Raw genomic sequence first — 18581 nt, 5'->3', positions numbered from 1 at the left:
GCGTACCCATGTTAGCCCTGCCCTGGCTGTTTCTGCTCATAACAGTTTTGGTCCCACACACTGTCTTACTCTGTAACGTCATCATCACAGGGCAGGATCTGTATCCTTACTCCAAATAACTGATGCACTCTGCAGTCACCAGTTTCCTCCCCAACGCATTGGTGCTGGCTTCTGTGTGAAGAAGCAGTGTGGCTTGGCAGGGTTGTGTTTCGGAGGACGTATGGCTCTCGACCTTGCCTTTCCCAAGTCCGTAGAGGAGTTGCAGCGATGGGACAAACTAACTACCAATTGAATGTCACAAAAATGTTTAAAAGCACCAAAACATTTTTATAATTAATTGGTTGTTGTGCACAGTAAAGAGAAGCCATAAATTACTACCTAGTCTAAGTATAGCAAATCAATAATTATTATTTAGTTGGTGCTTGCCTACGGAGCTGTGAGGGGAACGGCACCTCAGTACCTCCAGGCTCTGATCAGGCCCTACACCCAAACAAGGGCACTGCGTTCCATCCACCTCTGGCCTGCTCGCCTCCCTACCACTGAGGAAGTACAGCTCCGCTCAGCCCAGTCAAAACTGTTTGCTGCTCTTTCCACTGGATGTCTTAAGGTGAATGCACCACTTTGTAAGTCGCTCTGGATAAGAGCGTCTGCTAAATGACTTAAATGTAAATGTAACAGGTCATGATGGAACACGTTATTCAATATCAGTAATGGCCTCATATTTTTAAGTGGGAGAACTTGCACAATTGGTGGCTGACTAAATACTTTTTTGCCCCACTGTATCTGATCTAAAAACAATAACACATAAACATTAGTTATGCATTCTGCAATGAGAAAAGCAGTGTTTAATTCGTTCTTTACTGTTTACAGCCAATCGTTGTGAACTGTGGGCAGGACCAAACATCTGGGGATGGAGCATCAATCCAGAGCCTCTCAGCCAGGTCATCTCTGCTGTTCCCATAGAGACACATCAGATAGATCAATCTTTTGATTCATATGGCCATTTTGGTTGGCTTGGTTGAATTGACAATCATCCATTCAAGAATCAAATACTATGGAAGGTCCTTGAGAGTAAATGACAGTGTATTCTATGGCTGCCATGAGTACATGCCTTTCTGTCTCCTCAGTCTGGAAGGGTGACTCGGCTGATAGAGAAAATATGATGAGGTGAACTCGTCCTCCTATTCTGATGACTTTTCCATCTACTCCTTTACTGACTGTGAATCTGAGGTAAAAGAGTTGTACCCTACCGTCCATGTCTTTGTTGAGTGACATCACTGTGAGGAGGATGGTCTCTGACAAGTTGACTGATACACAGTGTGATGATGAGGATCATGTAAGGAGGACACCACCGCTGAAAGTTAAGGATGAGGAGGATATAAAAGGTGACAAAGCTTGAAGTGAGTTATATGGTAGAAGACGAACATCTGTCTCTCCACTCCTACGACGAGTCAGACTTCCTGGTTAGTTCTGCATGTTGCATGGGGGATTGGAAATGATACAGACAATTATATTGATAGATCTCAAAATGTATCTGCAATATTAAAGCAGATCTACCCCCCCCCTCCCCCACACACACGTTTTTGAATAACTCTTGGCATCTTTTTAATTTGTGTGTGTGTGTGTCACATCTTAATGGTTTGACCCTATGTCTGTAGAGATTATTGTGGCCAAGGCCAACCTCCTCCTCCCTGCCTCTGTGAGTTCACTGAATAAGGTGTCGCCAGATTGAGGTGGTCCCCACTGCCCTGCGGACAGCAGCTGGACAAGAAGACACAGTGGACCAACACCAATGTGGAGGATCAAAGAGAACCTGACCTCAATAGAACTCAATCTGGAAGAAGGTGTAAAGATGCACAATGATGGTCAGGACATCAATCAAGAGGCAAAAGAAGAATGAGGGATGCTGTAGAGGATGGATTGCAAAGTGGATGGGGAGGAGGAAGGAGAGACTGAGGGACAAAGACATGGCTAGGGACGTCAAGAGGATGGGCGAGCAGGTGAGGGCACTGATCCAAGTGATGAAGAGAAACTGCAGTGAAGGTGATCTTAAGGCAGTAGACCTGGACAGTTGGCTGAATGACTTGGAGGTTGAAAGTGGCATTCAAGAAATGCACAGGAGAGATGGCTGAAATTATAGACAGCTGGGACAGAAATGCAGACCATTATAGTCGAGAACAGGCGCCTCAAGTCTGAAAAAAATAACCATGTCCAGAGCTTTGTAAGTTACTCCTACTTATTGAGTGTAGTCATGTATCTGCAATGTGTTTAGTTATAAAGTATATCTCCAGATTGTTTTTAACATAGCACTTTCTTGATATTTGACTTGTTTCTGGTCCTACAGAGCCCAGGGAATGTCTCTGGTCCTGTGTCTGGCAAGGCTGGCCTCTCTCCTCCTGTGACCTGAGCACCCCGGACCCTGGCTGAAGCTCTACGGGCACTGCCCTCTGCTGTGGCCCCTCCCTCCCCAGAGAATGTCCCGAGGCCTCTGACTCCTCTCAGCCTAGTTATTATCACTCCGTCCGCTACAGAGAACTTCCCATACCGCCGCCGCCCTCGGCTGGCCCCCATAACCAACCTGAGTGTAACCGCCCCCACAGGTGAGTGGAAATACAAGAAGAGTATATTTCCCGTAAGTCCTTCTCTAGTATAGTATAGCTCTAGGTTTAGTAGCTCAAGAGAAGAGAACCGATAAGCCTACATTACTTCATCTCCTTGTCCAAAATATTCAGGAAGGGAAGGTCAATAAGAAAAAGAAGGGCAAGGACAAAAAGTAGTGAAGCAAAAGAAGGCCGGTAAGATGCAACAGATGGAAAATGTTGTAGGAAGTAAGGAGGAGGACAAGAAAGAGGAAAAGAAGAGTCTGAGAAAGAGGTGAGGAAATAGAGGGAGAAGTGGAACATAACCAGGGAATACTAGACTAGAAAATTATAGAAATATAATGAGGTAGCAGAGAAAGAGCAGCTATCTGAGGTGCCTTAATACTATTATTAACTGGTTAGCAATGTAATTAGAGCAGTAAAAATAATGTTTTGTCATACCCGTGGTATACAGTCTGTTGTAAACACACACACAGATTTTGAGTATTGGTTACTCCTACAACACACACAAATGTAATTTCAGAGACAGGAACTATGATTAGCAAATACTTATAGTGGTCTCGTTCTTATATTTTGAGACATGCATCATTCTTTAAAAAAAAAAAGATATTGGTCCCCATACTGCCTAGCCAGGTGGCTTATGATAATGAGTTGGATTTACATAGTGCTTAGAAGCACTTTCACATTCTTAGGCTTGGAAATATAGCCAGGAGAAGCAGGGTCAACACCTCTACTCATGTCATAAGTGCCATGACATCTTTAGTAACCACAGAGAGATAAGACCTCTGTCTCCACAGTCTCATCCAAAGGACAGCACCAACCTTAGGGCAGTGTCACTGGTATTGGGGTCTTAGGTCTCATTTGGACAATGTAACGACGTTCGTCTGTTGTAAGAAGAGAGTCAGACCGAAAAGCAGCGTGTAGGTTACTCATGACTTTAATGAAGATAATCGCGGTACATGGAATAACTGAATAAATACAAAAACAACAAACGGAACGAAACCTATTACAGCCTATCTGGTGAACACTACACAGAGATAGGAACAAATACCCACAAAATACAACAAACTCAGGCTACCTAAATACGGTTCCCAATCCGAGACAACGAGAATCACCTGACTCAATTGAGAATCGCCTCAGGCAACCAAGCCTAACTAGACACACCCCTAATCATACACAATCCCAATTAATACAAACCCCAATACGAAACACAACATATAAACCCATGTCACACCCTGGCCTACCCAAACATATACCAAAAACACAAAATACAATGACCAAGGCGTGACAGAACCACCCCCTAAGGTGCGGACTCCCGGACGCACCTCAAGAGCATAGGGAGGGTCCGGGTGGGCGTCTGTCCATGGTGGCGGTTCTGGCTCAGGACGTGGACCACACTCCATAAATGTCCTAGTTCCTCCCCTTCGCGTCCTGGGATCATCCACCTTCTCCGCCGACCATGGCCTAATAGTCCTCACCCAGATCCCCACATAACTGAAGAGCAGCTCGTGACAGAGGGGCAGCTCGGGACAGAGGGGCAGCTCGGGACAGAGGGGCAGCTCGGGACAGAGGGGCAGCTGGGACAGAGGGGCAGCTCGGGACAGAGGGGCAGCTCGGGACAGAAGCAGCCTGGTACTGAGGGGCAGCCCGGGACAGAGGGGAAGCCCGGTACAGAGGGGAAGCCCGGTACTGAGGGGAAGCCCGGTACTGAGGGAAGCCCGGTACTGAGGAAGCCCAGTACTGAGAGGAAGCTCAGTACTGAGAGGAAGCTCAGGCAGGTAGTAGGCTCTGGTAAATCCTGGCTGGCTGGTGGAACTGGATGATTCAGGTTGTCTGGCCGATCTAGAAGATCTTGGCAGACTGGCACTTCTGGCGGATCTTGGCAGACTGGCGACGCTGGACCGACTGGCGGCGCTGGGCAGACTGGCGGCGTTGGGCAGACTGGGAGCACTGGGCAGACTGGGAGCACTGGCGGCGCTGGGCAGACTGGGAGCACTGGCCGCACTGGGCCGACTGGGAGCACTGGCCGTGCTGGGCCGACTGGGAGCACTGGCAGCGCTGGACAGACAGGAGACTCCGGCAGGGCAGGAGAGGAGAAAGGCTCTGGCTGCGCTAAACAGGCGCGAGACTCCGGCAGCGCAGGAGAGGAGAAAAGCTCTGGCTGCGCTAAACAGGCGAGGTGCACTGGAGGCCTGGTGCGTGGTGCTGGAACTGGTGGTACTGGCGCGAGGACACGCACAGGAAGCCTGGTGCGGGGAGCTGCTACCGGAGGACTGGTGTGTAGAGGTGGCTCTGGATAGACCGGACCGTGCAGGCGCACTGGAGCTCTTGAGCACCGAGCCTGCCCAAGCTTACCTGGCTCGATGCCCACTCTAGCCCGGCCAATAGGAAGGGCTGGTATGTGCCGCAGCTGGCTCTGCACCCGCACTGGAAACACCGTGCGCTCCATAGCATAACACGGTGCCTGCCCGGTCTCTCTAGCCCAACGGTGAGCACAGGGAGTATGCGCAGGTCTCCTACCTGGCATAACTATTCTCCCTTCTAGCATCCCCCCAATCATTTTTTGGGGCTGTTTTTCCGGTTTCCAACCGCGTCGCCGTGCTGCCTCCTCATACCTGCGCCTCTCCGCTTTAGCCGCGTCTATTTCATCCTTGGGGCGGCGATATTCTCCCGGCTGCGCCAGGGTCCTTTACCGTCTAATATCATCTCCCAAGACCAGAAGTCCTCATATTGCTGCTCCTCACAATTAACAGGGAGAGTAGGCTCAGGTCTGACTCCTGACTCAGCCACTCTCTCTCTGCGCTCTCCCCCCGTTACTTTCGGTTTCGCTCTGCGTCGCCGTGTTTTCCTCTTAGACTCCATTAGCCTGTAGCCCTCTTCGCACTGCTGAAGCGAATCCCAGGCGGGCTCCTGCACTCGCTCTGGGTCGGCCGCCCACCTGTCGATTTCTTCCCACGTAGTATACTCCATGCTTCTGCTGTCCATAACGTCGTCCTTTAGCTCCTTCCAGTTCACACGCTGCTCGGTCTGTGAGTGGTGGGTGTTTCTGTGACGTTCGTCTGTTGTAAGAAGAGAGTCAGACCGAAATGCAGCGTGTAGGTTACTCATGACTTTAATTAAGATAATCGCGGTACATGAAATAACTGAATAAATACAAAAACAACAAACGGAACGAAACCTATTATAGCCTATCTGGTGAACACTACACAGAGACAGGAACAAACACCCACAAAATACAACGCGAACTCAGGCTACCTAAATACGGTTCCCAATCCCGAGACAACGAGAATCACCTGACTTACCCAAACATATACCAAAAACACAAAATACAATGACCAAGGCATGACAGACAAAGGGAAGAGAAGATGCCCTTACTGGTCTCCTTGCAATATCTGGTCTCCCACACAGAGATGGAAACCTACACCTGTTTAGACCCTGGAGGATATGGCTTCAGATGAAAGACAGCAGAGAGATGCAGAACGTAAAAGCTTCAAACAAATTGATATGCAAATTCAGGACCATTGTACTCTGAAGTGGAGCATGCATCTGGTCTGAAGCATGTCAAAAGAGTAGAAATGAACTGGGACTGGAGGAATACATCACATGTAAACTAAATTAGCATGTATCTAATTTAGATACACTCATCTGTACTTTTTTGTTTGAAATGTGACTTTCCAATAAAGCTGTTTAAATTCCAATTATTTGTGTCAGACAGATTTGTCTTAATGAATTACATCAGATTTTCTTAAACTTTTTACAGCAAGGGAATATTATTGTACTGACATTACCTAAATGTTACCAGTGGGGGGTGTTTAATCTGCTGTTCTGGACTATATCCCACGGTAGGTGGTGGTAGAGCACCAATAAATAGTTGGATTTTTCACCAGAAACCCAAGAAGGCAGGCAGAGGCTTTTGTTACCATGTAACGAGGAGATACTTGTGAAAAGTACTAGTTCCAAAATTGGCTGCTGTATACATAGCGTGCGTGTGTGTATGTTGCTGGTATCTGTACTGTGGTGGTATCTACTGTACTGATGGCGCAAAAGCCATGACATGGAGACCAAGTGGAGTGGTAATGAGCATGCAAGCAGTTGCTCCCGATGCCACTTCGGTACACTGCAGCATCCACCGAGAGGCTCTTGCTGCCAAAGGAATGCTTGACAGCTTGAAAGACATTTTGGACACTACTGGGCAAATGGTTTACTTTGTTAAAGCAAGGCCCCTGAACTCTTGTGTATTATCTGCACTATGCAATGATATGGGCAGCGACCATGATACAACAAACAGAAGTGAGCTGGTTATCAAGGGGCAAAGTATTGACACATTTTTTTAGAATTGAGAGACGAGCTTAAAGTTTTCTTTACTGACCATCATTTTCACTTGTCTGACCGCTTGCATGATGATGAGTTTCTCACACGACTGGCCTATCTAGGTGATGTTTTTTCTCTCGTGAATGATCTGAATCTACGATTACAGGGACACTCCGTAACAATTTTGAGGGTGCGGGACAAAATTGAGGCTATGACTAAGAAGTTGGAGCTCTTCTCTGTCTGCATTACAAGGACAACACACAGGTATTTCCATCATTGTATGATTTTTTTTGCGTGCAAATGAACTCCAGCTTACGGACAATGTCAAATGTGATATACCGAAGCACCTGAGTTAGTTGGGTGAGCAATTAAGCAGGTACTTTCCCGAAACGAATGACACAAACAACTGGATTCATTATCCCTTTCATGTCCTGCCTCCAGTCCACTTACTGATATCTGAACAAGAGAAATTGCAACAACCGGTTCTGTGAAAATTAAATTTAATCAGAAGCCATTGCCAGATTTCTGGATTGGGCTGCGCTCAGAGTATCCTGCCTTGGCAAATCGCCTGTTAAGACACTGATGCACTTTGCAACCACGTACCTATGTGAGAGTGGATTCTCATCCCTCACTAGCATGAAAACTAAATACAGGCACAGACTGTGTGTGGAAAATGACTTAAGACTGAGACTCTCTCCAATACAACCCAACATTGCAGAGATATGTGCATCCTTTCAAGCACACCCTTCTCATTAACCTGTGGTGAATTATTCACAATTTTTGATGAACAAATAAAGTTTTATATGTAAGATAGCTAAATAAAGAGCAAAATTATTGATAATTAATATATTCTTATTTGTGCCCTGGTCCTATAAGAGCTCATTGTCACTTTCCACGAGCCGAGTTGTGACAAACTCACACTCGTTCTTATGTTTAATAAATGTATCGTATAGTGTGTGTGTGGCAGGCTTACAGTGATGGCAAATAACAACATTTGAGAGTGCGCTGACCCTGATGCTAGAGGGGTACGTAGCTGGAGGTTGAATATTTGAAGGGGTACGGGACTATAAAAAGTTTGGGAACCACTGCCCTAGATGTTAACCTATTTCATTTGGGTGAGGGGTTATTATGGGTAAAAAATGATTCTCTATTTTGGAATAAACCGATAGATTTTTTAATAAAATAAAGAGTACAGCCAGACCTTTGTTGTTTCCCATCAGATTAGAAAAGTTGGAGATAATATACATTAAATGTTACACGTTGTTTTTGTAGACCCACTCCAATTTGCATACCTCCCAAACAGATCCACAGGTGATGCAATTTCTATTGCACTCCACACTGCCCTTTCCCACCTGTACAACACGCTGATCCTCAACACTGGAGCCCTTCAGGGGTGTGTGCTCAGTCCCCTCCTGTACTCCCTGTTCACCCACGACTGCTTGTCCATGCACGACTCCAACACCACCATTAAGATTGCAGACTATGCAACAGCGGTAGGCCAAATCACCAACAACGACGAGACAGCCTATAGGGAGGCTTCAGAGACCTGGACGGGTGGTGCCACAATATCAACCTATCCCTCAACGTAACCAAAACTAAGGAGATAATTGTGGACTACAGGAAAAGGAGGATCAAGCACGCCCCCATTCTCATCAATGGAGCTGTAGTGGAGGTTCTACAGCTGCAACATCGAGAACTGACTGGTTGCATCACTGCCTGGTACGGCAACTGCTCGGCCTCCAACCGCAAGCCACTACAGAGGGTTGTGCGTACGGCCCAGTACATCACTGGGGTTAAGCTGCCTGCCATCCAGGACCTCTACACCAGGCGGTGTCAGAGGAAGACCCTAAAAATTGTTAGAGACCCCAGCCACTCCAGTCATAGACTGTTCTCAGGTACATGGCAAGCGGTACCTGAGTGTCATTCCGCTACAAGACCATGGTGCTTGCCTAAGGGGAACGGCACCTCAGTACCTCCAGGCTCTGATCAGGCCCTACACCCAAACAAGGGCACTGTCTCCACCTCTGGCCTGCTCGCCTCCCTACCACTGAGGAAGGCTCCTGCTCAGCCCAGTCAAAACTGTTTTTGGCCCCCAAAACAAACTCCCTCAAGGACAGCGGAGTCAATCACCACCTTCCGGAGACAGCTAAACCCCACCTCAAAATACCTAGGATAGGATAAGTATCCCCCCCCTTTAAGATTTAGATGCACTATTGTAAAGTGACTGTTCCACTGGATGTCATAAGGTGAATGCACCAATTTGTAAGTCGCTCTGGATAAGAGTGTCTGCTAAATGACTTAAATGTAAATGTAAATGTCTTGGACCAAAATGCTTCTCAACAGTTTTTCCCCCAAACCATAAAACTCCCGAACAGCTAATCAAATGGGTACCCCGACTATTTGCATTGTGTACCCCCCCACCGCTCTTTTATGCTGCTGCTACTCTCTGTTTATCATATATGCATAGTCACTTTAACCATACCTTCATGTACATACTATCTCAATTAGCCTGACTAACCGGTGCCCCCTCACATTGGCTACCCCGACTATCTGCATTGTGTCCCGCCACCCACCACCCCCTCTTTTACGCTAATGCTACTCTCTGTTTATCATATATGCATAGTCACTTTAACCATACCTTCATGTACATACTACCTCAATCAGCCCGACTAACCGGTGCCTGTATATAGCCTTGCTACTGTTATTTTTCACTGTCTTTTTACTGTTGTTTTTTTCTTTACTAATCTACTGTTCACCTAATACCTTTTTTAAACTTAAAAATTGCATTGTTGGTTAGAGTCTGTAAGTGCGCATTTCACTGGGTCTACACCTGTTGTATTCCACGTACGTGACAAATACACTTTGATATGATTTGTAAGTGAAAGTAGGCAAAAACAGAGGTGATTATGATATGAAATATTGCATCAGGACATCTATCATGCTGTGAAGATCCTTCTTGTATATGAACTCATTTCAATGTAAGGTATTGAAAGCATTCTATTTTTGCTGTCTGTAAATGTATTTACAAAATTCAACATGGCTGCCTATTCAGATGCTCTAGGAAGGTTGTGTAAATACAGAGAGAAGAGTTAAATTAGAGTAAAATATCCATACTTGTAGCACTTTCATATTGTACTATGTATTGTTCAATTCGTACATTTAAATTGCAGTAACTATTCAGTCATTGTGCTTTGTTTTTCATCGGTTCATTAAAGAATAGGTCTTTGATTAAGTCGTGGTAAACTGTAAAAATGGTGTTCCTTTTAACTTTTTCTCTTGCATTACTGATATTGAATAACGTGTTCCATCATGACCTGTTACATGACTCTTACCACTTGATCCAGTTGTTTATGCAAAATAGCTATTTGTATATAAACAGTATAACTTGTACACATGCATTTGTAAAGAAATAATAATAATTGATTTGCTATACTTAGTCTTGGTTGTAATTTATGGCTTCTCTTTACTGTGCACAACGACCAATTTATTATTTATATATTTTTGGTACTTTTTTTATTTTTAATCCCCCAATTTTCATGATATTCAATTGGTAGTTGCAGTGTTGTCCCATCACTGCAACTCTCCTATGGACTCGGGAGAAGCGAAGGTCAAGAGCCATGCATCCTCCGAAACAGGACCCTGCTAAGCTGCACTGCTTCTTGACACACTGCTCGCTTAACCCGGAAGCTGCACCAATGTGTTGGAGGAAACACCGTCCAGCTGGTGACCAAAGTCAGCGGGGCCATCTGTGCGCCGTCTCATGAGACTCCTGGTCACGGCCGGCTGTAACACAGCCTGAGATCGAACCCAGGTCTGTAGTGACACCTCAAGTACTGCGATGCAGTGCCTTAGACCGCTGCGCCACTTGGGAGGCCCAACTACCTTATTTTCTAAAGATGACATCATAATCTGCCCTTGTAGCCCACACTCTTGATAACATCAACCACTGCTCCCTGCTCCAGAATTTACAATAATGTTGAATGATGCATTGCCCAACAAACTGCATTTAATGGATCTAATTTACTGGCTAGTAGATGCTATTTCATTTCATTGCTGTAAGTAGTTAAAGAAAGATTGCCTGATTTATAAAGGTTGTATAAATCAAGAGTGCCAAGAGCTATGTCTACCGTATGTGTAGAACAATACAAAGTACAAGCCAAAAGGAGTGGTCTTACATTCAAATGACAATCAAAAACTTCTTGCATTGATTTGACCCTGAACATTCAGAGTTTGATTGACTCTTCAAACCAAAATCATCAGTGAAGAAAACGTGTACCTTTTAAGCACTACCTCAAACCCCATGTCCAAGTATATTACATTTCAACGTATAACAAATGTGAGAGAGCTGTCATTCAATGAGTTTTCTATGTTATCAATCTGTCAATGAAGACACCGGTGCCCCTGGGTGAACCATCACAGACTCGGGCATGTTTGCTGTGAAACTCTGGGGGGCACTGACAGACAGACTGGAGAGAATATTGAGAATGTAGATGTTGAGCCACTGGAGCCCAGTGACTGCTGGTTTGAGAGGCAGATGTCTGCCAATGACTGTGTCCATGGCCTTGACTGTGGCTGCAGCTGTGTTCATGTTCGTGACGTTACCCAAAGCGATGCTTGAGGGCATATCCATGGTTGTGAACATAATAACCTGAGAACTCAACAGGGCTCCCCTGTGTATAGTAGAAGTGGGCCCAGCCTTCAAATGTCTTTGGTGTGGTCTCGGTAGCCTGTAGGTTGGAGGAAACTGGAGCGTAGGCTTGGACTGGGTAGGAATGATTCTGGAACCAATGAGAATATGGAGAGCTTATCTAACTAAAAAGTGATTCTCTATCTAATCATGGGGGACCACTAGGTGTTATTGTACAGTATGAATGAGGACCTATTGAAACTGCTCAAAAGCATCATGACTTGGCAGAAAACAGAGTTTTTAATCCAGTAAGATACTTAACAAAACAAAAGGCATAATACTACTCGTAAAGACGAGAACAGACTGGAGACTTGATCAAGAACTGCAGGTTGCCTCGGGAAGGCACTTGAACCTAGCAGACTCAGACACCTGCTCACCACGCAGCATCTGAGGGAAACACGACACGACAGGGCAAAACATAGACACAGCACGGTGAATATAGACAAGGATCCGACAGGGCAGGAACGGAAAACAAGGAGAGAAATAGGGACTCTAATCAGGGAAAAGGATCGGGAACAGGTGTGGGAAGACTAAATGATGATTAGGGGAATAGGAACAGCTGGGAGCAGGAACGGAACGAATGAGAGAAGAGAGAGCGGGGGAGTGAGAGAGGGAGGGGGAGAGAGAGGGATAGAAAGAGGGAAAGAACCTAATAAGACCAGCAGAGGGAAACGAATAGAAGGGGAAGCACAGGGACAAGACATGATAATTAATGACAAAACATGACACTAGGTGCCTATTGTACAGTATTCAATTACAGCTGAGGATCATCTATTGAAACTGCTCATTATACTGTAGTACATCATGTACTCTGGCTTGCACCCAGCAATGATGTTAATTTAATGACCTCTCGTCTTGGAGGATAAATTTTGCGTCTAGTGCTTTCTCAGTACTCAGGGTGGGTGGACCGTCTTCCTTCTCTATTGATGTAGGGTCATACAGGACATCAATGTTCAGGGGCACAACATTCATTGGGACAGGGAGACATACCCCCATGAGGGCCATGAGGACACGGTTGGGTTGGCTGTTTGGACTATTTATCTGACCGGATGGGGAAAAAAACACTTCTAAAACCAAAGTTGTCCCTCAGCAGCCTGAAAGGCATCTTCTTATCCAGGACTGATGCTCTAGCATCAGACATGTCTATAAGTGGGTGCCAGCCCCTTCCGTATGTTTCACCAGAGCAAGATAAGGAGAATGTGTGACACAGTGATGGTAGATTTTCCTAACCAAACATCCTGTTATGTTCAGCATGAGGACTCAACACACATTTCAAGCATATTTGTCACGTTCTGACCTTAGTTTCTTTGTTTTTGTCTTCATTTTAGTATGGTCAGGGCATGAGTTGGGGTGGGTAGACTATGTTTGTTTTTCTATGTTGGTTTTTGAGTTTGGACTGGTATAGTTCTCAATCAGAGGCAGGTGTCGTTAGTTGTCTCTGATTGAGAATCATACTTAGGTAGCCTTTTTCCACCTGTGTTTCTTGGGTGTTTATTTTCTGTTTTGTGTGTCATCACTAGACAAGACTGTTTCGTTTGTTCGTTCTTCCTAGTTGTTATTTTGTTTAGTGTTCAGTTTTGATTATATTAAATATCATGAACACTTACCACGCTGCACCTTGGTCTTCACCTTCTTCCACCGACGACGGCCGTTACAATATTATTTATTTTTATTTAAACTTTATTTAACTAGGCAAGTCAGTTAAGAACAAATTCTTATTTACAATGACGGCCTACCCTGGCCAAACCCGGACAGAGCTGGGCCAATTGTGCACGGCCCTTTGGGATTCCCAATAACGGCCAGATGTGATACAGCCTGGATTCGAACCAGGGACTGTAGACTGAGATGCAGTGCCTTAGACCACAGCGCCGCACATAAACATATTACCACTTAACTACACTATTAGGCCCACTTAAAGCTGTGACATACTGCAGTGTATCACAGTTATTTTCAACCACAATAAGGTTGGAGTAAGGATAGAGATCCCCCTGCTATGATGGGGTTGCAGAGGAAGAGAGTGTGGGACCAAAAGTGTTACTATGACTAGAAACAGCCAGGCCAGGGCTAACATGGGTGATTATGAGAAAGCCCTTAACCATAAGTGAGTACACTGTGGCCATACCCATAAGGGAGGGGGATACAGGAACTAACCCCTCCACTTGATTCTGGGCAGATGCACCAAACAGTACCAGCCCCACGGTTGTGTACAACACCCCTGTGTTGATAGAGAGCAGCTGAAACATGAGGAGGAACCAAACAGTGCCCACACTCTTCTCAATCCCACCACAGAGGAGCACCAGAACCCCAATGCTGAGGAGTATCTGGGTCTCTGTCTGGTGGTGGAAGGAGTATGTAATGAGTTTGTGTACCGCAAAGGAAGAGGAGGGGATTAAACGGATATTATCGGGTTGACAGACATCAGCGGCATTGATGTGTTGTGCTCTAGCTTGCTGCTGTAGCCTACTGGCACCATCTGTTACGTCATTAACGTTAGCTACACGTTGTAGCACGCTAGATAACGTTACAACAGTCCCATTCAAAGTAGCTAGCTACCGAGCATGCTACTTGAGTCACTCAACCCCTCCTTGCTAACGTACCATGCCCATTGAAATTGTAGTTCCAAGGCTTTAGACATCCTCTGATAAACCGAAATATGTAGTGACAGTAAACAAAACTGATGATACTATAACGACAGCAACAATGTCACTTGTTAGCCTGAACTCAGGAGTAAAACTCTTGAACCTCTGAACCACATCTTTCTAAACTATTCGGGTGATCATGTTGATGCTCAGTACATACTTGTCAAACTACTAGAGGATAATCAAGCACATTACAAAATGTCAGTTACGACACTTTTCCTACAATATTGCACAATAGGAATGGTTTCTTCCTATTGATATCATGTTGGCCTATCTATGTAAAACGTCCAACCAACCATCGATACAACCATTACTCAGTCAGTAAGATATAATAAGCACATCACGTTCGTTATTGAGCTACAACCAGTCCGGCTCCAAACAAGCGTTTTTATTGTGACGTGTTAAGCGCAGTCATAAAGCTGTGACCCAAAATGACGTAACCATGCATTAATTCACTACATAAACGGTGTTCAGATTTGATGTAATCTGTACAATAGTTTTCTTCACTCAGGTTGTTGCAGGTAATCTTTGGCCTTTTGGTGCACCTCCTTCCCAACATATATATACATATATAGGGAATAGGGTGCCATTGGGGATGCCATCTTTGTGTGTGTGTCTGTGTGTGAGTCAGGATGTGTTTTGAGTCAATTAATTGCTGGAATTTTTCCCCCAGAAAGAAAGATGGATCGTAATGATGAGAGAATCAAAAGAGCTTTAAGACGCCGTCCTTATGTGGTAAATATCAAATATTTCTTTGTTTTGTCCTGTTTTTGTTATATTATCACATTTTAAATTGAGTGTTGTGTTGACAGTTGAAACCAGTGAGGGTGAACACCCCTGATTCCGTGTTGTGGCCAACCGGCAAGGTGCACAGAAGGCCAAAGCCTGTAAGTCATATCTGACCTGAAACAAAAACACATACACATTAGTTATGCATTCTGCATGTACAAACTGCAGTTCTCAGAATTAAAGCAAATGCAGATATCCCGATCTAACTTCATTGAATGCTGTCTTGACAGTCTAATTCAGTGCAGACCCCTCAGATCCACAAAAGGCCTGTAAGTCACATTCAAATTCAACCACATAACAGTCCTTATATTATTTATTTATTGATACAATTCAAGGCCAAAATGAGCAATGCAGTGTTGAATTCATTTTTTACTGTTAACAGCCAATCATTGTGAGCTATGGGCAGGACCAGACATCTGGGGATGGATGGAGCATCACTCCAGAGCCTCTCAGCCAGGTCATCTCCGCTGTTCCCATAGAGACACAACAGTTAGATCAATCTGTTGATTCATATGGCCATTTTGGTTGGCTTGGTTGAATTGACAATTATCCATTTGAGATGCTAAAGAATCCTGTACTATGGAAGCTCTTTTGCCCCACCCCTAATGTTATGGGAGTTGCATTTATTGCATTTTCAGTTACCCATGTATTACTCACTACTTGTACAACCATGTTGGATTGCCTACATATTCTACATTTCCTTGAGGGTCAATGCCAGTGTATTCTATGGCTGCCATGAGTACATGCCTTTCTCTGTCTCCTCAGTCTGGAAGGGTGACTCGGCTGATAGAGAGAAATTATCATGACGTGATCTCATCCTCCAGTTCTGATGACTTTTCCATCTACTCCTTCACTGACTGTGAATCTGAGGTAAAAGAGTTGTACCCTACCGTCCATGTCTTTGTTGAGTGACATCACTGGGAGGAGGATGGTCTCTGACATGTTGACTCTGATACACAGTGTGATGATGAGGATCATGAAAGGAGGACCCCAAAGCTGAAAGTTGAGAATGGAAAGGTGACAAAGCTTGATGTGAGGGATATGGACGAGGATGATCTGTCTCTCCACTCCTTCGATGAGTCAGACTTCCTGGTAAGTTCTGCATATTAAATATTTTTTATATATATACATGGGGGATTGGAAATGATGCAGACAATTACTTATTGAGTGTAGTCATGTATCGGCAATGTGTATAGAGTAGTTATAAAGTATTTCTACAGATTGTGTTGAATATAGCACTTTCCTGATATGTTACTTTACTTTCTGGTCCTACAGAGCCCAGGGAAGGTCTCAGGTCCTGTATCTGTCAAGAATGGCCTCTCTCCTCTTGTGAGCTCAGCACACCGGACCCTGGCTGAAGCCCTACGGGCCCTGCCCTCTGCTGTAGGCTCTCCCTACCCATTAAATGTTCCAAGGCCTCGGACTCCTCTCAACCCTGTCATTATCGCTCCGCCCCGAACAGAGAACTTCCCATACCGCCACAGCCCTCGCCTGGCTCCCATCACCAACCTGAGCGAGACCGGCAGGAAGCTGCTCCAGGAAATGGCTGGAGTGGCCCCACAGGTGAGAGGAAATACGTAAGTCCTTCTATAGTATAGCATAAGTCCTTCTCTAGTATAGTATAGCTCTAGGTATAGTAGCTCAAGAGAAGAGAAAACCCATAAACTTACATTAATTTATCTGCTTGTCCAAAATATTCAGGAAGGGAAGGTCAATAAGAAAAACAAGGGCAAGGCCAAAAAAGAATTGAAGCAAGAGAAGGCCAGTAAGACGCAACAGATGGGAAATGTTGGAGAAAGTAAGGAGGAGGACAAGAAAGAGGAAAAGAAGAGTCTGAGGAAAAGGTGAGGAAATAGAGGAGGGAGAAGTGGAACATAACCAGGGAATACTAGACTAGAGAATTATAGAAATAGAATGAGGTAGCAGAGAAAGAGCAGCTATCTGATGTGTAAGTGCAAACTTAAGCAATAAGGCACGAGGAGGTGTGATATATGGCCAATATATCACGGCTAAGGGCTGTTCTTAAGCACGACGCAACACGGAGTGCCTGGATACAGCCCTTAGCCGTGGTATATTGGCCATATACCACAAACCCCCGAGGTGCCTTATTGCTATTATTAACTGGTTACCAACGTAATTAGAGCAGTAAAAATAAATGTTTTGTCATACCCGTGGTATACGGTCTGTTATAAACTGGGTGGTTCGAGCCCTGATTGCTGATTGGCTGACAGCCGTGGTATATCAGACCGTATACCACAGGTATGACAATGTATTTAATTTTACTGCTCTAATTACGTTGTTAACCAGTTCATAATAGCAATGTTAAACCTTGGGGGTTTGTGGTATATGGCCAATACACTACGGTTAAGGGCTGTATCCAGGCACTCTGTGTTGTATTGTGCATAAGAACAGTCCTTAGCTGTGGTATATTGGCCATATACCACACCCCCTCGTGCCTTATTGCTTAAATATACCACGGCTTTCAGCCAATCAGCATTCAAGGATCGAACCACCCAGTTTATAAAACTATTTATTCTCCTGTGGTTTTTGATTGACAGGTTTCTTGAGTGGCTGCTGCCCAAACTGAGATGTTCAAAGAAATAATGGCCAACTATTACTTCTACCACACACACACACACACACACACACACACACACACACACACACACACACACACACACACACACACACACACACACACACACACACACACACACACACACACACACACACACACACACACACACACACACACACACACACACACATAGATTTTGAGTATTGGTTATTCCTACAACACACATAAACGTAATTTCAGAGACAGGAACTATGATTAGCAAAATACATATATTGGTCTCATTCTTATATTTTGAGACATGCAGCATTATTTTTTTTTAAATGATATTGATCCCCATACAGCCTATGATAATGAGTTGGATTTACATGCTTAGGCTTGGAAATATAGCCAGGAGAAGCAGGGTCAACACCTCTACTCATGCCATAAGTGCCATGACATCTTTAGTAACCACAGAGAGATAAGACCTCTGTCTCAACAGTCTCATGCAAAGGACATCACCAACCTTAGGGCAGTGTCACTGATATTGGGGTCTTCAGTCTCCTTTGGCCAAAGTGAAGAGTTGAGGGCCCCTTACTGGTCTCCTTGCAATATCGGGTCTCCCACACAGAGATGGAAGTCTACACCTGTTTAGACCTTGGAGGATATGGCTTCAGATGAAAGACAGCAGAGAGATGCAGAACGTAAAAGCTTCAAACACTGTGATATGCAAATGTAGGACCATTGTACACTGAAGTGAAGCATGCATCTGGTCTGAAGCATGTCAAAAGAGTAAAAATGAACTGGGACTGGAGGAATACATTACATTTAAACTAAATTAGCATGTATCTGATTTAGCTACACTCATCTGTACTTGAATGGTGCTGTTTGAAACGTGCATTTCCAATAAAGATTTCTAAATTGCAGTTATTTGTGTCAGACAGATTTTTGTCTTAATTAATTACATCAGGGGTTCTTAAACTTTTACATCAAGGGAATAT

At 44.7% G+C, this 18581-nt stretch overlaps 1 protein-coding gene across 3 annotated transcripts; it reads left to right on the top strand.

Moving 5' to 3' along the window:
* The first annotated feature begins 1629 nt into the window (after positions 1-1629).
* On the top strand, positions 1630-17917 carry LOC124000612. 3 transcript variants are annotated; one of them, XR_006832637.1, is made up of 11 exons: positions 1630-2221; positions 2345-2600; positions 14911-14972; positions 15050-15124; positions 15257-15295; positions 15409-15483; positions 15792-15896; positions 15987-16118; positions 16302-16603; positions 16728-16870; positions 17585-17917. XR_006832637.1 is itself a non-coding variant. In XM_046307127.1 (11 exons), exons 3-11 carry the CDS (start codon positions 14919-14921, stop codon positions 17628-17630), a joined length of 957 nt encoding a protein of 318 aa, XP_046163083.1. In that variant the 5' UTR covers positions 1636-2043; positions 2345-2600; positions 14911-14918; the 3' UTR covers positions 17631-17917. The 3 variants fall into 3 exon arrangements, 2 of the variants coding, with proteins under 2 accessions (XP_046163083.1, XP_046163082.1); XM_046307127.1 differs by having other exon boundaries at positions 1636-2043; positions 16302-16589; XM_046307126.1 differs by having other exon boundaries at positions 1636-2221; positions 16302-16589.
* The last annotated feature ends 664 nt before the right edge of the window (positions 17918-18581 follow it).

The sequence above is a fragment of the Oncorhynchus gorbuscha genome, linkage group LG16 (assembly GCF_021184085.1).
Source record: "Oncorhynchus gorbuscha isolate QuinsamMale2020 ecotype Even-year linkage group LG16, OgorEven_v1.0, whole genome shotgun sequence".
Taxonomy (NCBI): Eukaryota; Metazoa; Chordata; class Actinopteri; order Salmoniformes; family Salmonidae; genus Oncorhynchus; species Oncorhynchus gorbuscha.
This window is presented reverse-complemented; position numbering and strand designations above follow the sequence as displayed.

Excerpts from the sequence above, each read along its gene's own strand:
- LOC124000612 (XM_046307127.1), top strand. The coding sequence starts at position 14,919 with ATGGATCGTAATGATGAGAGAATCAAAAGAGCTTTAAGACGCCGTCCT. Across the intron at positions 15,484-15,791 it reads CTCCAGAGCCTCTCAGCCAG|TCTGGAAGGGTGACTCGGCT; the intron begins GTCATCTCCGCT and ends CTGTCTCCTCAG. Across the intron at positions 16,119-16,301 it reads TCGATGAGTCAGACTTCCTG|AGCCCAGGGAAGGTCTCAGG; the intron begins GTAAGTTCTGCA and ends CTGGTCCTACAG.